Consider the following 22,517-nt stretch of genomic DNA (forward strand, 5'->3'; position numbering starts at 1 on the left):
AGAAAGCTCACCTATATTGGTTCTGAAGTATCAGATCATACAGTGGACCCTCCATATCTGTGGGTTCCACATCTGTGGATTCAACCAACCGCCAATGAAAAATATTCAGGAAAAAATTCCCCAAAGTTCCAAAAAAGCAAACAAATTTATCATGAGCCAGCAACTATTTACATAGCATTTACATTGTATTAGATATTATTAAATATCTAGAGATGATATAAGATATACAGGAGGATGTGCATAGGTTATATGCAAATAGTACACCATTTTTTATAAGGGACTGGAGCATGGAGGGGGCGGGAGGGGGCGGGAGGGTCCTGGAACCAATCCCCTGTGAACACAGAGAGACAACTGTATTTCCAGGACAAACCAAGAGCAGCTGTTTAGAAATAAAGCAATTTGTCCTTGCGGCAGAGATACTCTTTTATGTGCTAAGTGCTCTTAGTAGCCTTTTGATATCATAGCATGCTAGAGCCAGAAGTGCCCTTCAAGATCTTCTAGTCTGACCCCTTCAACTAATAGAGGAGAAAGCTAAAAGTGTTCTTTTTTCAAAAAAAAAAAAAGGTGGGGGGGGGGCGAGAAAATCTTTCAGAAGATTCTAGTTGATGTCAAGACACTACATATCAACCTGCTCAGACACTTCTGCAGAAAGGGACAACTCAACATGCCTTCATCTTTGACTCATAAGAAAGGTGTAAATTCCAACCATGTCGTTGGCTTTCCTGCTGGACTGTGGCTGATTTTGAAGTTAACAGACTTAAAGAAGCCCATTGTGAAGTGTTTGTTTGGAAGGTTAGAATCTAAACTTACACTCCCTTGTCATGGTTATTTTTTTTTTTTTAAGAAGATGACAGATTGGAGCTGCAGGAGGAGAGAGAATCCACCCATACTAGGAATAAGAGGATGCTCTTTCTGGTTTGTTATTGTTACTGTTGTTTTCCATGTGCTTCTGGGGATATCAGGTCGAGTCTGGGAATGTGGTGGATAATATGACAACAATTTCCTTCCTGGGATGTCCCTGAATGGCCAGCACAGTCAACATGTACTCAGACAATCTACAGCTGCACTGTTGCTGCTGACAACTTCATTATGCCTGTGATATTCAGCTGGGTAATTCATTTCCCAAGCATGGATATATCTCCTGATATGCCTAATGAGTTGAATGTAATTTTGTAAGCTTTTGAAGATGAATGTCTACCCTCGTGCTTAGCTTTGTCCTAATATGGGAAACAATGACAGCCACCATTAGGAAACAGCATTGTAGCATTCTACTTTTTAGTGCAGGTTGGGTCTCCAAACCACAAAGGCAGGAAACATTAGTGACTGGAATGATACACTAGATGTGGGTCATTTAATATCCTTTGTAATGGCTTTTTTGCCTGCCTCTGCATTTAACCTTCCTATGGCCAGGGCATTCTACAAAATACAGTGGCCTTGCCAAGGATATAAAATTAGCTAATTAACGGTTCCAGGGATGTGGTGGGCTTTGGCAGTCACTTACCAATGCTGTCCTGAAATGGAAGAACTAGATGAGAAATAAGAAATGTGACTGATGTGTAGTATCCAACACCCAAGTTGCAATTTTTCTTTAAACTAGGAACAAAGTATAAAATGCATTCCTCTGAGTTCTCTTTAATTCAGTTGAATTAAACATATATGCATTGAATAACATCAATGATCATCAATGATGATGCACAGGGGCCCCATCCTTCAGCTGAGAGGCACATCCAATGGTCCTGCCTTCCTAGAGATCTCAATCCAGTAAGGAAAGGAGAGCCCCAAGTAACTCTAACAATGTTAGTCTGTGCTGAGAGCACTAAAGCAGTTACAAATACCACAGTGAAACAAGAGAAAGACACTCCATTTGGGGAACAAAAAAGAGAAAGTTAACATGCAGTCTCCAAAGCCTTCTCCCTTCCAATCTGAATTCTTTTGGGAGACGCTGCTCTCCTGAGAATCTTACTTAAGTCAACTTCTTAGCTCTGAGAGTTAGGACTCTTCCTCTTATCTGATTTCTAAGTGCTTTTCAGTTGTCATTGATGATGATCAGTTCCAAGTATCCCAAACGAAAATGGAGAAGTCAACATAAATATAGGTCTAGGCATCTTTCAGCTTGCCCTTTTTTCTACCACCACACCTGTTTTCTTGACTTTATAAAAGTAAATCCTACTAGGCAGACTCTTATTGGCAGCTAGAAGATAGAGATAGATTCTGTGCTAATACTTTTAACTACATAATTTTTTACATTAAGATTTTCTTTCAAAAAAAAATAAAAATAAAAAAGGAGGAGGAGGAGAAAGAGAAGACATAGGAGTAGGAAGAAGTGGAGGAAGAATACACCTAAAATTCAGAAGTCATTTATCCTTCAGTATTCTGGCTCATCAGCTTGACTACTTTGACTTGCATATTGAACCCTTATAAAAGTCCTTATGGACTCCAGTGTCCATGCTTCCTGGTGAAGATTCATATGATTTGATGGGTAGGTGTATATGTACGTAAGGTTTTGAAACCATGTAGTCTGCCAGTTGCTTTATTGTCCCGATCTAAGCAAACTCTTTCTCTGAATGATAAATACATGAACTATCAAATTCTAGGGCATTAACAATTTCATTTTTAAATTATTTTAGGATTCTACACAACATTCTTAAAGTAAGTAAAGACATAAAAGTCCCTTTGATTTTGAGTTGCAAACAAAAGACCTCCCCAGAGAAATAGCCAAAATGAATGTTGTGAATGGAGTGGAGTCCCAGGGTCTCTGGGAGGGTTCACTGACCTCCCCTAGAGCCTCAGTACAGTCCAAATTTCACTATACAGAGGCATGATCACGATCCATTTAGCAACCCATTTACTGTAAATGCTCTTCTTTATGATAGAATGTAGATGGCCTTGGGGGTGGTTGCGAGGAGAAGTAACCTGTGCTAATTCCTCTTGGAGAGATTTAGGTGAATGCTGCCACCTATTGATAGGTGAAATATATGCCACAAATTCCTACTCTGACATGGTATTGTGCTAATTAATGTTTATCAGAGTAAATCTCATTACTCAGTTGGCCAAAACATTTTAACAGCCCTAAGTTCATAATCCTTCATGTATTTGTCATTAATAAATAAGTATGTTATACTAGTTTAAAACAACCCACAGACTGTATTTCTGGGAAGAGGCAAAGGAGTAAGGTACAAATGCCATGAGTTTTGCAACCAGAGATCTGGGTTTGAGTCCCAGCTCAGCCCCTTAGTGCACATAAACACGTTAACTAATCTCTCTGAACCTTAGTTTCCTCATCAGTAAAAAGTGGATAATCCTCTTTGTGTGAGGATTCAGTGGTACTGCTGCATGACACACAGGAGGTATTTGATAAATGGCAGCATTTATTATTATTTTTTCACTGAGTTATTAAAAGTAACTATTTCTCATGCAATGATTGGTAATATGACAAACCACATCATGTTTCAGACTCTGGTGAACTCTTCTGCGTGGTTCAGTTATCCTTCGGCAATGCTACTTGTCTAGCATAGTATCTTTGACATTCAAAATTAGGACAGTGTGAACATAAATATTAGAACTTTAAGTGTGCCAATTGAGAAAATGAGGATAAATGAGCTTCATTACCAAACGTCTCTGGACTGCCCTAGAGGATATATGGGGCTGAGCAGATAAAGAATTATGATAAAACTTTAGAGCTGCGTATAAATGGGGCTTTGTGACCTGCTGGATAAGGTTGAGACTTAGAGCCAGACCTAGGAGGTTCACATTCCTTCCTCTGCATGGTGTGGGGATCCCGGGCTCACACAGACAATAGGGGATTCATAGCTTGAGAATTCTAATGATGACTGAAAGGAGGGTGGCAGCCAGAACAAGAAGACTTTTCAGAAGCAGGACCCTGATTATCACATCGGTGCTACAGCCCAGCGAGAGGCTGCTGAGAGGCCGAATGAAGCCGTTCTTGGAAAGCTTTCAGTGAAGTGTTTGTAACCTCCTTAAGAGAATCCCATTTCTCAAAAATGCAACTCTGGAAAATCTCACATGATTAGTTCAGATAAACACCCTGTCATCAAATCATACTAGAAGTCATACGGACCATCTCTTTTTGAAGAGTCTTTTTGAATGTCATGAGTCTAAGTTTCCAAGACTTAGAGAAAAAAATCCAAAAGAGGGTTTCTCAGGATATTTGAGGACCTTTACTTTTAGTCTGAAAGGTCAACTGGCTCTTAAAACAAAATAATCAAGAAATACCATGCCTATGAACAGTCTGCACCTTTTGAAAAGGTCTGCTTGGGACTGAATAGCCAATGCCCTCCCCCACCCCTTTTTCTTTTTTCTTTGGGGCTTAGAAATTGAGAGGGAGGAGGAGGAAGAGTTTCACATTCATTACTAACAACTTCACACATAATAAGCATGTTCAGATACACCCTGGGGTGTTAGTTTTCTTTTCCTATTTTTTTGTCTCCTTTTTGGCAGCTTTTCCTATTTTTTTGTCTCCTTTTTAGCAGCTTTCGATAAGTAGCACATTTTAATTTTGAAAAAAGAATCAGAGCCGTTACTGAGCAGCCTCGCCCTAAGGAAGGTCAGGAGATTAGGGAGCGGAAGTAGGCTGGCCAAACTCTTTACCGACCACAGTGAGGGACTGCCGCTTTCTTCCCATAACTTAATTTTGGGACTCTGGTGGAAAGGCACCCCCTTAAAAAAATCTTTGCTGAAAAAAAGAGTGAAAAATTGTTAGAAAATGGTCATCGGAAAGTGATCAATTTAAATGTGTCTTACAAACAAACCACAGGGAACTAACCGCAGGGCAGACGTGCATTTGCAATGGACATTCTCAAAATATGGGCACGCTCTTGCAGGAGACAGTGGACATTAGTAGCTTCTGATGCTGGTGGATTTTGGCCTAATTTCACAAGTGTTCTGAAATTCTAAACGTTGCACTTCACAAATCAGAGAACAGTACAGTACTAAAAGGAATCTTTGAATTTAACTGGCCCAACTCCCAGTTTTCAAGTGGGAAAACTGAGACCTCATGATAGAAACTAACTCGCCCAAGGTCACACAGCTGGTTAGGAGAGCTCAAGGGCTCAAGCTCAAAGTCCCCATCCCAAACCAGGGTTCTTTCCACTGAGCTAAACAGCTCCAAGATGGGAAACTGCAAACCCTCACATTTAATCGGGATATCTTTCAAGGGAAATTCTACACCCTTCCCCTTGCAAATGGCCCTATGTGTTGCCAGAGGTAGTGCATCTGCCACAGCCTCTACTGACTTCTTTAGCTGCTGCTGAATGGCTTCTTCAAAGCAGTCTAGGCACATTCACCTGGCTCCAAGGACTCGGTCTCCTCCTCTCTTCTCTGTCTTCACAAGGTGCTCACAGCACTACATGAATGCCTAAATTATCTCTGTTTGTGCACGGGGATCGATATCACCGTCATTTGCCATCATGCAAGTTAAAACTCAGCTTCTTTCTCCATTTCACTTCCCCCACCTGACCTGCTGACAAATCCTTTAAGTTCTACCTCCAAAGAGTGTCCCACGTTCATTTCCTAATCTACACACTCACAGACCCTCACCATCAATGTCCTCCTACTTCCAGGTTCTTACCACTTCAGTTCATGGTCCATGATGGCTAGACTTAGAGGGATCTTTAATCAGCTGCACTGACATTCTCCTGCTCAAATCTCTGTCACCTATACAATCAAGCCCAAACTCTTCAATGCAGTGTTTGAGTGCTCTCCATTCTAGCCCCTGTCTACTTTTGGAACCTAAATTCCATTAGGTCCTCCCATCACCATTTACTCCAGCCCAACAGGACTACTTGTCAATCGCCAAATATTCTAGGAATTCTGTGCATTGTCTCCATTCCCTTCTCTTCTTTTCAGCCTCCAGAGGTCTTCATTCCTCCAGATCCAGTTTAAATGCAACCTTCTCTGTAAATCTTTCCTAAGCATCTCGGAAGGAAGTGATCATTCTTTTGTGCTCCCTTAGCACATTGCTCATACTTTTTTATGACACACTTACTTCTGCCCTAATAAGTTTCACCTCTCTCACTAAATAGATCTCTTTTATCTTTCAAAAGATGTCTCATTCAACGTTGTACCCCTCCTCACCGTATTGTTTCATCCAATGCTTTGCATATAATACGTGCTTTTCTTTCTTAATATTTATTGGGCGTTTACTATCTGCAAGACACTAGGCCAGGCGGTGTAAAGGCTGGAGGAAGAAAATTTGAAAGAGAAGTAAAATGCAATCCCTGTCTTCAAAGGAACTTTAATCAGTGAGACATGTTCACGAATAACCTAAGCAAGTGAACTAACCGTGGGGGTGGAGCTGGGTGGAGGGGAAGTGCTGAGCATGGAACAAACATTCTCAATGTTCCAAATGAGAACACTGATATTATGATGTGGAGGGTGGGGTGATGGGGGAGGGGCAGAGGGAAAGAAAGGGCAAGGCTGCTTTTAAACGCCATCTCTGAGCTGTGGTCATTATTCGAGTCCTGTCTAGGTCTGGCTGATCCAACCCATCCTTCCCCCAATACCAGAGTAATCTTCCTAAAGCAAGACTCTGATCATTTAATTCCCTGTTCAGTTGTTTGTTGTTCAATGAATCAGCATCAAATAATTGCAGGCTTATGTTAAGTGTTATGGAGAACACCAGTTTGTAGGAATGAGACAAACTCCAGGAAACAGCTGGAAAACAAAAAGCAAGAACATGCTGTGAAAGTGCTGGGGGGTATGGGGCAAAGTAAATGTGTGATCAGTATGGGCTGAGATTAATCGAGAAGGAATAATCAGAGGAGACAAGCATTCAGTGATGGCCACTTGGCAAGAAAAATTAGATGTACTAAGTGAACTTTAGGGTTCCTTTCAATTCTCAGACCCCTGTTATTCTTTGAGATGGTTTATTCATCATTCAATAAATTCATGCTAAGCCCTTCAACAAAACACTCACTAAATATTTTTTGAGCACCTTCTATGTGCCAGGAACTGTGCTAGACACTGGAGATAGAGCAGTGAATAAAAGACTTTGCACTTAAACTCTTACAGTAAAATGGGGATGATTGATGTTAAACAAGTAGATGCAAGAAAATGTGATGGATATAATGATGGGAGGGTATAAGGTCCTAGAGGACCACAGAGTGGAGACCCTAATAGCCCAGGGACTAGAAAAATATCCCTGAGAGATGATGTTTGAGTCAAGACTCTAAGACCATACATGTGTTAGCCAGACAAAAGGGACTGAGCATTCAGACAGAAGAAAATCATATGCAGAATTCTGGAGTTAAGAGACAGTATGGTATGTCCAAGGAACTGAAAGATATTCAAAAAGGCTACAGCATGGAAGGCAAGTAGGAAGGTGGTAAGAAATTAGGCTAGAGGGATAGGCAGAGCCAGATTATGGAGAATTCTACTAAAGTATGTTTGGGAGTTTATACTTATTGGCAGGCTTTTCATGACATTAAAGTATTTGGCACAGTGTATCTAGCCTACTAAGTAATAATAAATGTCTGTTGAGGGGTGGATTAATAAATGAACGGATGAATGAATGGATCTCCTTTGCAATAGACACGGGCTCATGAAATGACTCAGTCTTGAGCATTTGCTCCAGAAAGCAATGCCACTATTACAGGCGGCATCATCCCCTTAGGTTTGCATAGCAGATTAAACTAATGACCCCTGTGAGGCAGCCCCTAACCTTAGCAGAATTACTCAGAGTCACCTGGCTTACCCCAGCAGATGGAATTTAAGTCAATCTGCATTAAAGTCAAAGCTTTCCTAGAGATAAGGGTAAAGTTTTACCTGGCAATCATTTAGGCTTAAACTGTGAAAGGGTAGCCTGACTCTTTCTTAATCCTTGATGAAAAAATAGCCTTCTCAACCTCAAGGGCATGCATATTCCCAAATTAGATTATTTCTAGCAATGCTTCCATGGACGAATAAATTCAATGAGAGAAAGAGAGAAAAAATGTTCCAGAGAGAGAATTTCCCTTTTGAATGAGAAAAGAAAAAGTAAAACAATTGTGGAAAACTTAATGGAACTCCTCCTTTGGGCACCCAGGTTTTATGTCACTGAACCTTACCTCGGATCCCAGCTCTAGAACAGCCACTTGTTAGGGATGGGTAAGATGCTGTCTCTAGAAAGGGGGAGATTTTCAGGAATACAAGATACCATTCCCGGGATCCTAATGAATTACCAGGCCAAATATTAACACTCCACCCTCTGGTTTATAACCAAGAGATTTTCTCCTGATTTGCTACAGGGTCACATTCAACATAGGGGAGTTGATTCAGCTCCAGGTGTAAATCACAGACCAGCATCAGTGCCTAGTAAAAGGGTCCAAAATTATTTCTGAAGGCATCACAGAAGCTAAGCTTTCATTTGGCAGAAAGAGAATCTGAATAGAGCTTTAGAAAAGATTCTCAATGCTGTTGCTAGGGACGTGTGTGTATCTATGTGTGTATGTGTGTGCGTGCATGTGTGGTATTCCTATATGCTCTCAATCAGCAATGCCTCCCTAAATTTAATAAGCAGCTGTGAAGGTCATTTGCCATTTTATTTCAGAGAGAAACATGAAAAGTGCCTACATAAGTGGCTTTCTAGGAAATCCATTCTGTGTGTCTTATTAGTCATATAAAGCATAACGATGTGAAAGGAGCCAGGTGCATCCAGATGAGGCTGGAATGGAAGCACTGGAATCTTTTTTCCTAAGACTGAGCCTTTCGGTGTCCTAAGTCCCAAGTCTGCTGACTACTTTCTCAGAACCTGCTCAGGCAAAAACTTGGCTGAGCAGCCCCAACTGGATTGGGAGCTTTCTAAAGATGCCCCTAGTTCCTGCTGGGAGCTTGTAAAGGATTGCACACGTGCCACAAGGTGAGAGGATGTGGCTGCCACCTGTGTGCTTCTGGTCCCAAGCAGCTGTGGGAGTAAGGGAGTGCCTGGCCCCAGGAGAGCTGTGGACCATTTGCAGTTACAGGTTGCTGGATGGGCTCCTGGACGCCAGACGATATTTCTTCCCCGGCAGTTAACATAGTGCAAAGCTAACTGGCTGCCTCATTGCCCCTTTGCTCATCCTTGAGTAACAATCCATTTCGATTCAGTCGTGTTTGCCATGTAGCTTGTTGTCCAGGCCAGCCTTTCCTGATGGGCCTCACAGTTACAATAGGCTAAAGACACAAGGAATTCATGGCATCATTTTACTAGATGCACAAGGGCTTGAGAAATCAAGCCTTCCCAGGGCTGCAGTCCTGAGAGCACACCTAGATTCTGAGCCAGGCTGTTTCCTTCCCCTATTGTCTCCCCGTGCATCATTTGCTCTTGTTTTGCATTAAGAGTAGCTTAGTGATCATGGACTTCAGCTCTTGCCTGCAGTGATCCTCCTCGCATCTTATTCTTTACACAGAATAGGAAGGAGGTTTGCTTGCTTTGCGCAGAGACTGAGCCACAGGAGAAAGCAAAGCCAACGTGATTTATTGAATGAAAGCACTGGACAATTACCAACAACTTGTTCCTCTGCTGCCTCGGACAACCTAAACTGGTAAGTCCAATTTATTGTTGTCTTTCTTCGTGTGAATGTGGGGCTTTCTTAGTTACCGATTATTTTTTAAATGTGTATGTGTTGCTGTGGTTTAAATGATTTTAAAAATCTGCATCTTCCAAAGTTAGCTGCAGGCAGTCCATGAAGAATGCACACAAGACATACTGAGTGGTTCTGCGATGGCACATACACGTTTATGTGGATAGGTAAGGATGGGGGTAGAGAAGCCCCATTTCTGGTAATTGGTCATTTTGTTTGCAGCAAGCTTAAGGACATTTTGTGCTTGCATAACTGATTAGCATTAGCTATGAAAAATACATTATGCTTTTGTTGTGTAAGATCATTTTCCACTCGAGTGCCTACCAAATACTTGTTGGATCAGGTAAAGATGGATCCCATCATGCTGATAATCCTGAATACAAATCCAGGCATATTGCGGTCTTTAATCCAGTCTACAGGGTGGACACCCACAAAGGAATGCCAGCATTCCGTCCATGCTGGGTGGGCATGCTCATAAATAACATCATGATAGTGATGTTAAGCATACCTGCCAAGGGGACACAACAGACATGCATGCAAACCCTTGCTTGATCCACTGCCACTTTTACCCCCATGTTTCTTAAGTCCTTTACTCCATGAAGATATATGGTTGGGAGGATGCCCTAGGTTTGAAAGTGGGATATTTTGAGTTCCCTGTTACCCATGCTGGTTGTTGGCCCAGCCAAGGCTGCTGGAAATACCATTGATAATCAAGGCTAAGTTTGCTTCTATGCTGGGCCCCCCAAGTCCCTGTACTCTCATTTAATGTTCTCATTTCCTAAATAAGATGTAAGCCAGTTTCTGCAGAGGGGGAAAGTGAATGGAGAAAGCTGTTGCTTTTCCTACCACCACCACCATGTCTCCTTAGTCTTTTGTTTGCCTGGCTACTGCAAGACTTTATGGCAGCATCAATCCATCTCTGGTGGGCTCAGAGTCCACATAAATGTTATATAGAATTTAATGTCTTTGGTGCACTCTATCTGCAGTATATCATTGGCTATCCAGATGAAGTTGTGGCCTTGGGTGCTGACAAGGATGGATGATGTTGGAACAGTGAGCAGCATGCTTCTTTAAATAAAAACCAAAGTTAAGAAATCTGAGAGATGGGTGGCGTTTTGCCTAGTAGAAAGTATCCCCAGGCCACTTAATCACAAGAGCAGGATCATTCTCCCACATGATTTGGCTGTTTCACAAATGATGGCCTCCTAACAGAAAGGAGACAGCATTGCTTAGTGGTTAGAGATATCAGGAAAGCAAGTCCCTTTTGCTGGTTCTGAGACTAAGTGTGTGTCTTTGAGAAATTCACTTACTCTCCCTGAATCTCCATTCCTCCACTCCTTCCATTCCTGATCGTTTTAAAGAAGATATGCTAAGCTCGATTAATGTATCCATGAGATACTACTTAAATCTTTCTTGTTAAAGGATGTAATAGGTAATTAAGATCATTGTTCATAGACTTTAATCCAGAGATCATGCATCAGAAACCCACAAATGAGATTTTATGTGGGGATGAGGAGATGCCTGCCCCTTCCCCCATCTAATGGATATGGAGTAGTCTGAAGGAACCATGATTACCCTTAGAGAATTAGAAGGGGAGAATAGAGATGAAAAATGTCACTTTTTTAAAAACTTAAAATTCTGGGCTTCCCTGGTGGCGCAGTGGTTGAGAGTCCGCCTGCCGATGCAGGGGACACGGGTTCATGCCCCGGCCCAGGAGGATCCCACATGCCGCGGAGCGGCTGGGCCCGTGAGCCATGGCCGCTGAGCCTGCGCATCCGGAGCCTGTGCTCCGCAATGGGAGAGGCCACAGCGGTGAAAAACTTAAAATTCAAATAAATAGGTCATGCAAATAATTTTTTTCATTACTGGTCAATAATAACTGATTTTCTATACCTAGGATGACAAGATACTGAAGGTCTTAAATGTTTGAAATAAACAAACGTGGAAATATTTGGGCGGAGTTAACTCAGGGATGAGAGAAACCTATGCATTGAATTTATGACAACTTTCAGATGTTCAAATTACCCCCATACCCATGTACATGGAATTAGCAGCTGTAAATGTACTGTGATTTCGTTCCAGAAGGCTCATTTACGAAAAAAATCACACACAGAAAAGTTCCATCTCTAGGATTGAGGTACCCGAAATTCTTTTATCAGGAATTCAGTTAAGTATTGCTGTCTTTTATTAAATACAGATATTTCTTAGGAGGAGTAATAAATTAAGCCACCAATACTTTATCATAAATGAATGTATTAAATGTTTTCTACCTCAGGGGAAACCCAAAGAATGCTGCATTAATATTATATTAATTATCCTGCTTTCTTTTGATTTCATACATGTCTCCAAGAACTTCCCTCATAATTATTATTTCACTCTTGATCAGAAAACTAAGTAGTCTTTAGGACAAGCCAAGTCCTTTTTGTGTGGAACGCTTGGCTTAGACAATATCATCTAGATTTCTTCTAGGCCCTTGAGAGTCGCACTGTGGAAAGCTGAACTTACCATCTTTCTCCTTTAAATCCAGTCTTCTTCCTGTGTTCTTTTGTTTTGTTTTGTTTTTTAAATTATTGGTGGAACCATTATTTGGCTAGTTAGCCAAGCAAAGCTCATAGAAGTTACCTTCATATTTCCTGATTCCTTTAGCCCTTCCACCCAATCACTAACAAAGCTTGGTCCATTTTACTTTCTTCGTCTTTTTAATCTGTCCAGCCCTCTCCATCCCTAATGTCACATACTGTAGTTGAAGTCACCAGCTCTCACAGGGACTTCTTCAAGACCTTCAGACTTGGTTGTCATTTGTCACTGGTCCCACCACAACCCTCTCCCTTTCAAATCACCCTCTGGATGCCTCCAGGGTAATTCTATAAAAATGCAAATATCAGATTTTTCTTAAAGTTCTCTAGTGATTCCCTGTTGTGAACAGGTTGAAATCTATGCTCCTTAGAATGGTACGCGAAGTCCTTGATAGCCTGGCCCTGCTACCTCTCCGGGCTCCTTTCCGAAGTTCCTGGCATGGTGGATGAAATGTACCAGTGAATGTGTCAGAGCCCAGAAAAATAGCATTAGGGGTCCTGTGGACACTGACTCACCAGCAGCACCATGACAGTTCACATTTCCATGTCCCAACCTGAGCTATTCTACCTAGAATGACTTTTTATTTCCTTCCTAAATTCCTGCTCGGGCATCACCTTCTCTAATCCATTTCCCCACACCCCGTTCTCCCATGACCACCTCCTGTTACCCACGAAGTTAATCAATTATCCCTTTTGCTACGTCTTTGCTTTAGGCATTTGAGAGCAGTGTCTAGAGGTTAATTTAGCAGATATAGACCCATACTGCCTGGCCTTGAATCCCAGATCTGCACCTTAGAAGTGTCCCAGTTTCTTCCTGCGTAAAGTGGGGATGATAATAGTCCTTATTTCACAGGGCTGTTATGGGATTCTGTGAACTGATATATATAAAGGCATTATTTTGAAAAGTGCCTGGCTCACAGAAGGTGCCATAGAAGTAAAAGATATTATTATTCCATAATTTCACATATCACACTATTTCACAGCCACATGCACTTGCATAACTGCCCTCCTTTTTAGCCTATTAGCCCCTTGGGGTACAGGTAGGGTAATCGGCTTGTTTCAATTTGCCTAGGATTTTCCCAGTTTTAGAACCGTTAAGTCCTGCAACCAGGGAAACCCCTCAGTCCCAGGCAAACCAGGAGAGCTGGTCACCCTATGAGGACCCTATCTTATTCACCTTTGAATCACCAGGGTCTATCACAGGATACATAGGTTACAGAGTAGATTATCCATAAGGGTTTACTGAACTACAGAACCAATATTAATTGCCTTTTCACTTTCTACCTCATAAAGATGCTGTTAAACTTCAAAAATCAGTCTTCTTCTTGCTGTGAAGTCACAGCTGACTTTTCAAAACTTGTCACTGAATAACTGAATATATTAATTTTTTTTAATGCACAGGAACTAGAAAGGATGATTCCACCCTGTTATATATCATCAGTGTAATAGAATTGGCCACCCTTTAGCAATCGAAGACATAACTGTTGTGTTAACAGCAGGGGAGAATGGGGGTGTCATACTTTCTTTTCTATCTAGTGACAGGCAGGTTGAAGTCTGAAGGTCCCTAGTTCACATCACAGCCTGAAGAGTAACCTTGTCCCAGTCAGAAATGTTCCCTTCACTAAATGTATCTGTCTACCCAGTTGTCAAGAACGGCTAGAGCTCCTGTTTCTAATATGCTTTGTCTTACAACCGCTCCTCACCCAAACTGGCTCAGATCATTTTTCACAGTACAAATACAGTAAGAAAGCCCCACAACCAAGATCCTGTGAGACAGGGACTCTGGACATGCCGGAACTCATAATGAGGGCAAGATCTTGTCTTCAGAATCAAGGTCTAGGAAGAAGCTGACAGGCAGCCAGACCAAGATCCCTCAGGCAGAATAATAGCAGAGTTGCTAAGAGCGTGAGCTTTGGAGTCAGAGTTCAAATGCTACCTCCTCCATTTACTGACTGTAGAATCTTGTACAAATTAATCACCTCTCTGGGCCTCAGTTTCCTTGTTTGTAAAATGAAGATGTAATAACAGTACTGACTTTCTCTTAGGATTGTTATTACATTTTGCCTCAGCCTGTGAAAACAAAGCCTGAGGCAGAGTCAATTGCAAATATTCTATTAGGTATTGGGAGATATAACCTCAGGGCATCAAGAGTGAAGGGAAAAGGGGAAATGAGTCAAGGAAGGAGGGAAAACAAATACAGATGGTTTGTAACTGAACTAGCCAAGGCATCATAAGAAAACACATATGGCTGTTTGTTTGCCTGCGACTGCTTCCAAGAAGCCTTCAAAACAGTCCACAGGGAAGGAATGGAGAGGAAATTATCTGCTGGCTACTTCCAGTCTCCTGTCTCTCATTGGTCCAGTTTTTTCCATTTCCAGATAGTATTACCCAATCCTTCCAGGTAGACATGAGTGAAGCTAAAGCCACCCTCCATGGGTCTGGTTGGGTCAGAGCTGTTGCAGCTCTGTCACAGCAAGCATGATGCACCCACCCTTCACTTGAGACAGCTGGTGGCATTTAGAGACAGGGCGATGGCAACAGCCAAAGCTCCCAATTTGAGCAAGGGGCCAAAGCCCAGGGAACAGGTAGTTTTGAAATAAATCTGAAGAGACTCCACTCTCCACAGGTTATTCTCGCCATTCTGTACCTGGATTGATCAGGCTACCGTCACTCTTTCCTTACATCGGTTATTCTCGCCATTCTGTACCTGGATTGATCAGGCTACCGTCTCTCTTTCCTTACATCTTGGCTCCAGGTATATTCACAGGTCCTCCAAAAGTGTAACTGAGATCAGGCCATAATATGTCAAAGAGCAGAAGTCTTTAATTTTCATGAAGTTCAATTTATCAATTTATTTTATGGTTTGTGCTTTTTGTGCCTCCTCTAAGAAATCATTGTCTGATTCAAGTTCACAAAGACTTTCTCCTATGTTTTCTTCTAAAAGTTTTACAGTTTTAGCTTTTGCAGTTAGTTCTATGATCTACTTCATTTTAATTTTTACATATGATATGAAGTAGGAATTGAGGTTCTTTTTTTTCTGGCATATGTATATCCCATTGTTCCAGCACTATTTGTTGAAAAAATTCTTTTCTCTATTGAATTACCTTGACACTTTTGTCAAAAATCAATTGATAATATATGTGCAGGCTATTTCTGAGCTCTCTACTCTGTTTCATTCACCCATATGTCTATCTCTATGCCACTGTCTTTATCTATATAGCTATCCTTACACCAGTACCGTGTCTTGATTATTGTAGCTTTATAAGTCTTGAAATCAGGTCACGTAAGCAACTTTGTTCTTTTTCAAAGCTGTTTTGACTATTTTAGATTCTTTCCATTTTCATACAGCCTGTCAATCAATTTCTAGAAAGAAAGAAAGAAAGAAAGAAAGAAAGAAAGAAAGAAAGAAAGAAAGAAAGAAAGAAAGAAAAAGAAAGAAAGAAAGAAAGAAAGAAAGAAAGAAAGAAAGAAAGAAAGAAAGAAAAGAAAAGAAAGAAAGAAAGAAAGAAAGAAAGAAAGAAAGAAAGAAAGAAGGGAGGGAGGGAGGGAGGGATGGAGGGATGGAGGGAGGGATGGAGGAAGGGGGAGGAAGGGAAGGAGAAAGAGAGAAAGAGAGAAAGAAATAGAGAAAGGGAGAAAAAGAAAGAGAGAGAAAGAGAGAGAGAGAAAGAAAAAGAAAGAGAAAGAAAGAAAGGCTGCTAGAATTTTGATTGAGACTGAATTGAATCTATAGCTCAATTTGGAAGAATTGGCACCTTAACAATACTAATTCTTCTGATCTGATCATGAAGAAGGTATATCTCTATTTATTTAGGTCTTCTTTAATTCACTCATTAATGTCATGTAGTTTTAAATGTATAGGTCTTGCATATATTTTGCTGCATTTAGTTCTAAGTAGATTTTTGAGGATTTATTAGATTATTCTACAAAACTTTCAGTTCATCTGCAAATGAAGACTGTCTTGCTTCTTTCTTTCCAATCTATATGCCTTTATCTTTCTTGTCTTACTTCACTGGCAAGAGCGCCTGGAACACTAGAAAAGGTAGGAGTGGACATTCTTGCATTGTTTCTGATCCTAGGAAGAAGCACTTGGTCTTTAATCATTAAATATAATGTTGGCTATAGGTTTTTGCAGATTCTCTTTATCGGGCTTATATTCCTGAAACTTCTTTTAATCATAAACGGATGTTGAATATTGTCAAATGCTGCTTTATCTGCATTTATTAAGAGGACCGTATGTTTTATTCCCCTTTATTCTGTTAATGTAATAAATTATGCTTGAATGTTACACTGACTTGCTTTCCTGCAATAAACCATGCTTGATCATGATGTATTATCCTTTTTGTATATTGCTGAAGTTTATACGCTAACATTTTGTTGGCATTTTTTGCCTCTATGTTCATGAGAGACATCGGGCAATAGCTTTCTTTTCTTGTAATGCTTTTTTTTCTGGTTTTGGTATCAGGGCTTCAAAAATGAACCCAAACTTTAAAGAGGTTTATGTAGGATTGGTATAATTTCTTTCCTAAAGGTTTGACAGACCATAACATTTAACATGACTTTTATTAAAGATTTGGGGATAAAAAAATTATTAGGATGCAAAAAAAAAAAAGCATAAAACTAGAAATTAGCTTTCCCATAGAGAATCTCTGCCTGGTTAACTATCTCCTAAAGTCTAGTCCTGTATCCATGTTGCAGAGACCAGCACACCTTCAATCTGTGTCCCCTTCTTTTTGTAACTCAGGTCTCCTAATCGTCTTTCATGGAAGAAAAATATTTTTTTTTTCTTTCTTTAGAGCGAATCCCGAGTCTTATTAAAGTCTTATTATTACTAAAATAATACCTTAACATTGATTAATAGTCGTACACCCATACAATGGAATACTATTCAGCAATAAAAAGTGAAGAACTACTCATAGACATTACAAAATGGACGACTCTCAAAATAATAAGCTGAGTTAAAGAAGCCAGGTAAAAATATAGATGGCCAACAGGCACATGAAGAGACACTCAGCATCACTAATTATTAGAGAAATGCAAATCTAAACTACAGCAAAGTATCACCTCACACCAGTCAGAATGGCCATCATCAAAAAGTCTACAAATAATAAATGCTGGATAGAGTGTGGAGAAAAAGGAACCCTCCTACACTGTTGGTGGGAATGTAAACTGGTACACCCACTATGGAGAACAGTATGGAGGCTCCTTAAAAAACTAAAACTAGAGTTCACATAAAATCCCACTCCTGGACATATATCCAGAGAAAACCATAATCCAAAAAGATACATGCACCCCAATGTTCACAGCAGCATTATTTACAATAGTCAAGACATGGAAGCAACCTAAATGCCCATCAAAAGATGAATGGATAAAGATGTGATTTATATATATATATTTATACACACACACACACACACACACACACACAGTGGAATATTACTCAACCAAAAAAAAGAGTAAAATAATGCCATTTGCAGCAACATGGATGGACCTAGACATTATCATATTAAGTGAAGTAAGTCAGAGAAAGACAAATATCATATGATATCACTTATGGGGAATATTAAATAATCATACAAATGAACTTATTTACAAAACAGAAATAGACTCACAGACATAGAAAACAAACTTATGGTTACCAAAGGGAAAAGGAGGGGGAGGGATAAATTAGGAGTTTGGGATTAACACATACACACTACTGTACAGTAAGTCCCCTACACGCGAACCTTCAAGTTGCAAACTTTCAAAGATGCAAACGTGCATTAGTACGTCCAACCACGTGAGTTAGTTCACGTGTCTGGCGTATGTTGTCATGTTCATGCACCCTCTACAAGTGGTTGTGCTTTTGTGTACTTTCCTGTACAGTACTGTATAGAGTACAGTAGTACAGTACCTTTATTTCAAGCTAGAGCTGCAAGAGGACGATTTCATTGAACTCTTTGCTGTGCAACACAAGGAGTTTACTAATGAAGACCTGATGGAGTTGGAGGCCCAGAGAAAGGACAAAGAGAGACAAGAGGAAGAAGAAATAACTGAAGAACCAAAGAGATTCACAATGCAGGAAATGGCAAGGGGATTTTCTTTATTTAAGAAGGCACTGTTAGTTTTTGAGGCACAGGACCCAAACGTAGAATGGTACACAAAGGTTGCAGCAGCCGGTCAGAATGCAATCCAGTGCTACTATATTATCTATGATGAGAAAAAAAGAGCTACTACCCAGACATCACTGGATCGTTTTTTCAAGAGGGTAGATAGAATTGAATCCAGCAAGGAACCAGAACCTATGCCATCAACGTCAGGTGTGAGTGAAACTGCACCTTACCCTCCATTCCCTATTGCTGATGATCCTTCAGCTCTACCACCTCCCACCTCCTCTCCCTCCTCCAGTCAGTAACTATTCTTACCTGTTCACTCGATGCCAGCCACTGTATGCCAGCTATTGTACTGTACTACTGTACCTTTCAAGGTACTGTACTGTAAGATTAAAAATGTTTTGTTTTTTGTGTTTGTTTTTTATGTATTATTTGTGTGAAAAGTATTATAAACCTACTACAGTACAGTACCATACGGCCAATTGTGTTAGTTGGGTACCTAGGCTAACTTTGTTGGACTTATAAACAAATTGGACTTATGAACGTGCTCTTGGAATGGAACTTGTTCATATGTAGGAGACTTACTTGTATATAAAATAGATAAACAACAAGGACCTACTGTATAGCACAGGGAACTATACTCAATACCTTGTAATAACCTGTAACAGAAAAAAATCTGAAAAAGAATATACATATTCTTATATATAACTGAATCACTTTGCTGTGCACCTGAAACTAACACAACATTGTAAATCAACTATACTTCAATTTTAAAAAAATTAAAATTAAAAAAACAGAAATGCTACCATTAAAAAAAAAATTGACCCTCGGGACTCCCCTAGTGGCACAGTGGTTAAGAATCCACCTGCCAGTGCAGGGGACACGGGTTCAATACCTAATCCGGGAAGATCCCACATGCCGTGGAGAAACTAAGCCTCCGCACCGCAACTATCGAGCCTGCGCTCTAGAGCCCACAAGCCACAATTACTGAGCTGGTGCGCCACAACTACTGAAGCCCAGGTGCCTAGAGCCCACGCTCTGCAACAAGGGAATCCACTGAAATGAGAAGCCCGTGCACCGAAATGAAGGGTAGCCCCCACTTGCCCCAACTAGAGAAAGCCCGTGCATGGCAACGAAGACCCAATGCAGCCCAAAATAAATAAATTTATTTTTAAAAATTGACCCTCAAATAAAGAAGAAGAATCCAGGTTAAAAAAAAAAAAAAGTGAATGATGATGATTCTACTTGTATGAAATTCCATAAAATGAAACCTAATCTATAGTATCAAAAAGCAGACCAGTAGTTGCCTGGAAACAGCGGGCCTAAAATAAATAGATGTTCAAAAAATATTTATTGAACATCTGTTTATTTCAGGCACTCTGTTAAACAATTGGTATGTATTATCTAAAACTTTAATATCCCTTTAGACATGACTATTAAAATTGAGATGGGACCACTGTTAAGATGAGGAAATTGAAGCTAATATTTTGCTAAATATCATACAGCTAATTATATCTAATAAAATTATTTGAATAATTTTCTAATAAGTAGAAAAAACAAAACCTAAAAGTAGATCAGCCTTGTATCAAAGTCCTTACTTTTGTATCAGAGTCCTTACTTTTGATATTGTGCTTAAAACCACTTCCTTCTGGCCTCTATCATTTTCTAGTGAAAAACCAGCTGTAAATCATTTTGAGAATTCCTTATACATAATGAGTTATTTCTTGCTTGTTGTTTTCAAGATTTTCTCTTTGTCTTTAGTTTTTGACAGTTTAATTATGATGTATCTAGGTGTGAAGCTCTTTGACTTTATCCAACTAGGTGTTCACTGAGATTCTAGGATGTGTAGGTTAATATTTTTCATCAATTTGGGGATGTTTTTGGCCATTATTTTTTCAATATGCTTTCTCCTCCTCCTTCTCCTTCTGGAATGCGTATTATATATATGTTGGTACATCTGATGGTGTCACACAGATCTCTAAGACTCTGGGTCTCTTCATTTTTTTTCCCATTTTGCTCCTAAAACTGATTTCAATTGACCTATCTTCAAGTTTGCTGATTCTTTCTTCTGCCTGCTCAAATATGATGTTGAGTTCCTCCAGTCAATTTTTCATTTCAGTTATTGTACTTTTCAACTCTAGAATTTCTACTTGATTCTAGCTTTCTTTTTTAATAAATTCTACCTTGTATTGATATTCTCTATTGGTGAGACATCGTTCTCATAATCTCCTTTATTTCTTTAGACATGAATTCCATTAGTTCTTTGAACATATTTAAGATATACAATTTAAAGTCTTTGTCTAAATGGAATATTACTCAGCCACAAAAAGGAACAAAATTGGGTCATCTGTAGAGATATGGATGGACATAGAGACTGTCATACACAGTGAAGTAAGTCAGAAAGAGAAAAACAAATATCATATGTTAACGCATATATGAGGAATCTAGAAAAATGGTACAGATGAACTGGTTTGCAAGGCAGAAATAGAGACACAGATGTAGAGAACAAACATATGGACACCAAGGGGGTAAAGGGGGTAAATGGGATGAATTGGGAGATTGGGATTGACATATATACACTAACATGTATAAAATAACTAATGAGAACCTGCTGTACAGCACAGGGAACTCCACTTCCTTAGCTGCAGAGTAGAAGGTAACTGAACATTGTAAAACAACTGTACCCAAAATAAATAAATAAATAGATAGATAGATATTAAAAAAAATAAAGTCTTTGTCTAATAAGCCCAACATTTGGACTTCTTCAAGGGCAATGTTAATATACTGCATTATTTCCTGTGAATGGAAAATATTTTTTTTTGTTTCTTTACATGTCTCATATTTTTTTCTGTTGAAAGCTAGGCATCTTAAATAATGTAATGTGGCAACTCTAGAAATCAGATTGTCCTCTAACTGAATTTGTAAAGTACAGAACTACATCTGTAAAGTCTGTATTCTTGTCATATGTGGCCACTGAAGTTTTTGCTTGGTTAGCTAATGACTGAACACAAATTTCCTTAAAGGCCTAGAACTGATCTTGGCAAAGAGGTTCTAAGTATATGTTGGGGCACACCTTCAATACTCATCAGGCAGTTGACAGCTCTGCCTTAGCCTTCACATCCTGCTTGCACAGAGCCTCAAAGTCAGACAGAGATGAGAGCTTAGGACCTTCTCAGGTACTTTATGAGAATGCTCTCAGCTCTGGGCATGCCTGTGATCTGCTAGATCCCCAGGAATGTGTCAGAACTTTTCAAAGTCCGCTATGGACATCTAATCCCTCAACTTTTCCTTTTAAGCTTTTTGGTTATCTACTGTTTGCTACCATTCTTATCCAACACCTCAAGCAGCTGGGATATTAAGCCATTGCTGATGTTTGTTTTCAACAGATGCCCCAGAGGAAAAGGTGATTTGCACTTGGTGAACTCAGAGTCAAATAAACTAAAAAAAAAAAAAAAGTCTTGTGAGCGAGTTCTTCCAGGGAACCACCAGAAGTGTCAAATAATGATGATTCTCTCAAAATGGGGTTTTAAAGATGCTCCATTACTATTCTGCACCATCCAGTGGCTGCCAGGCTACTGGTTTTTACTATGAATGTAGGCTGTTTAGTCTTCAAGGCTACCACAGAGCTGAGGAATATGGGAATGAAGCAAGTTAAAAATGCCACAAAGCTTACTATTCTTACCAAATTCAGTTACTTTTCTTGAATAAACACTTCCTGGATTGCTTCAACCCTTTGGTTAATTTCCAGGGTTCTGAAAAATTAATTCTGGCAATTTTTGCTGGTGTTCTCATTGCTTTTATGTAGAAGAGGATTTTCAGAGGTCCTTATTTTGCCATTCCCACTGTCATACTTTTCTTTTGTTTTTAATATTTCTGTGAAATGTTTAATTAGGTGTACCACTTGTAAATGGCAATTTAAAAATCTCAGTTGGAGAGTTTTTTTATTAGGAAAAGTAAACCATCTGAATGCATTGTGCTCACATATTCAGTCTTAACCCTACTCCTTCATTTTACATTTCTATTTATTATGTTTCCTAATTTTGTTTCTTTTTATTTTTCAAGTATTTTTAGACATCTTTATTCCTCTCTTCCCTCTAACAGTCTGAAGCTCTACTTGGTACTTCTGTTTTACCATAACTTACTGTAAACATACACACTAAAATATCTAAACATATTTTTATCAAAATAAAAATGAAGTATAATAAATACATAAAATCAGATTCAAAACAATGTTTACAACAAACAAAACTATTTAAATTATTACAGTGTACTTTGGTGTTTCTGGTTTGGGA

General features: G+C 39.6%; 1 protein-coding gene across 1 annotated transcript in view; it reads left to right on the plus strand.

The window, feature by feature from the left end:
* The first annotated feature begins 664 nt into the window (after nucleotides 1-664).
* Nucleotides 665-22,517, plus strand: part of ANKFN1 (ankyrin repeat and fibronectin type III domain containing 1) — a 131,961-nt gene continuing 110,108 nt past the window's right edge. Inside the window, exons 1-2 of the mRNA XM_007463889.1 lie at nucleotides 665-792; nucleotides 9,384-9,518. Of these exons, the coding sequence (XP_007463951.1) occupies nucleotides 665-792; nucleotides 9,384-9,518 (263 nt within the window). The remainder of the gene's footprint in view (nucleotides 793-9,383; nucleotides 9,519-22,517) is intronic.

The sequence above is a fragment of the Lipotes vexillifer genome, unplaced genomic scaffold (assembly GCF_000442215.2).
Source record: "Lipotes vexillifer unplaced genomic scaffold, Lipotes_vexillifer_v1.1 scaffold333, whole genome shotgun sequence".
NCBI classification, from domain to species: domain Eukaryota; kingdom Metazoa; phylum Chordata; class Mammalia; order Artiodactyla; family Lipotidae; genus Lipotes; species Lipotes vexillifer.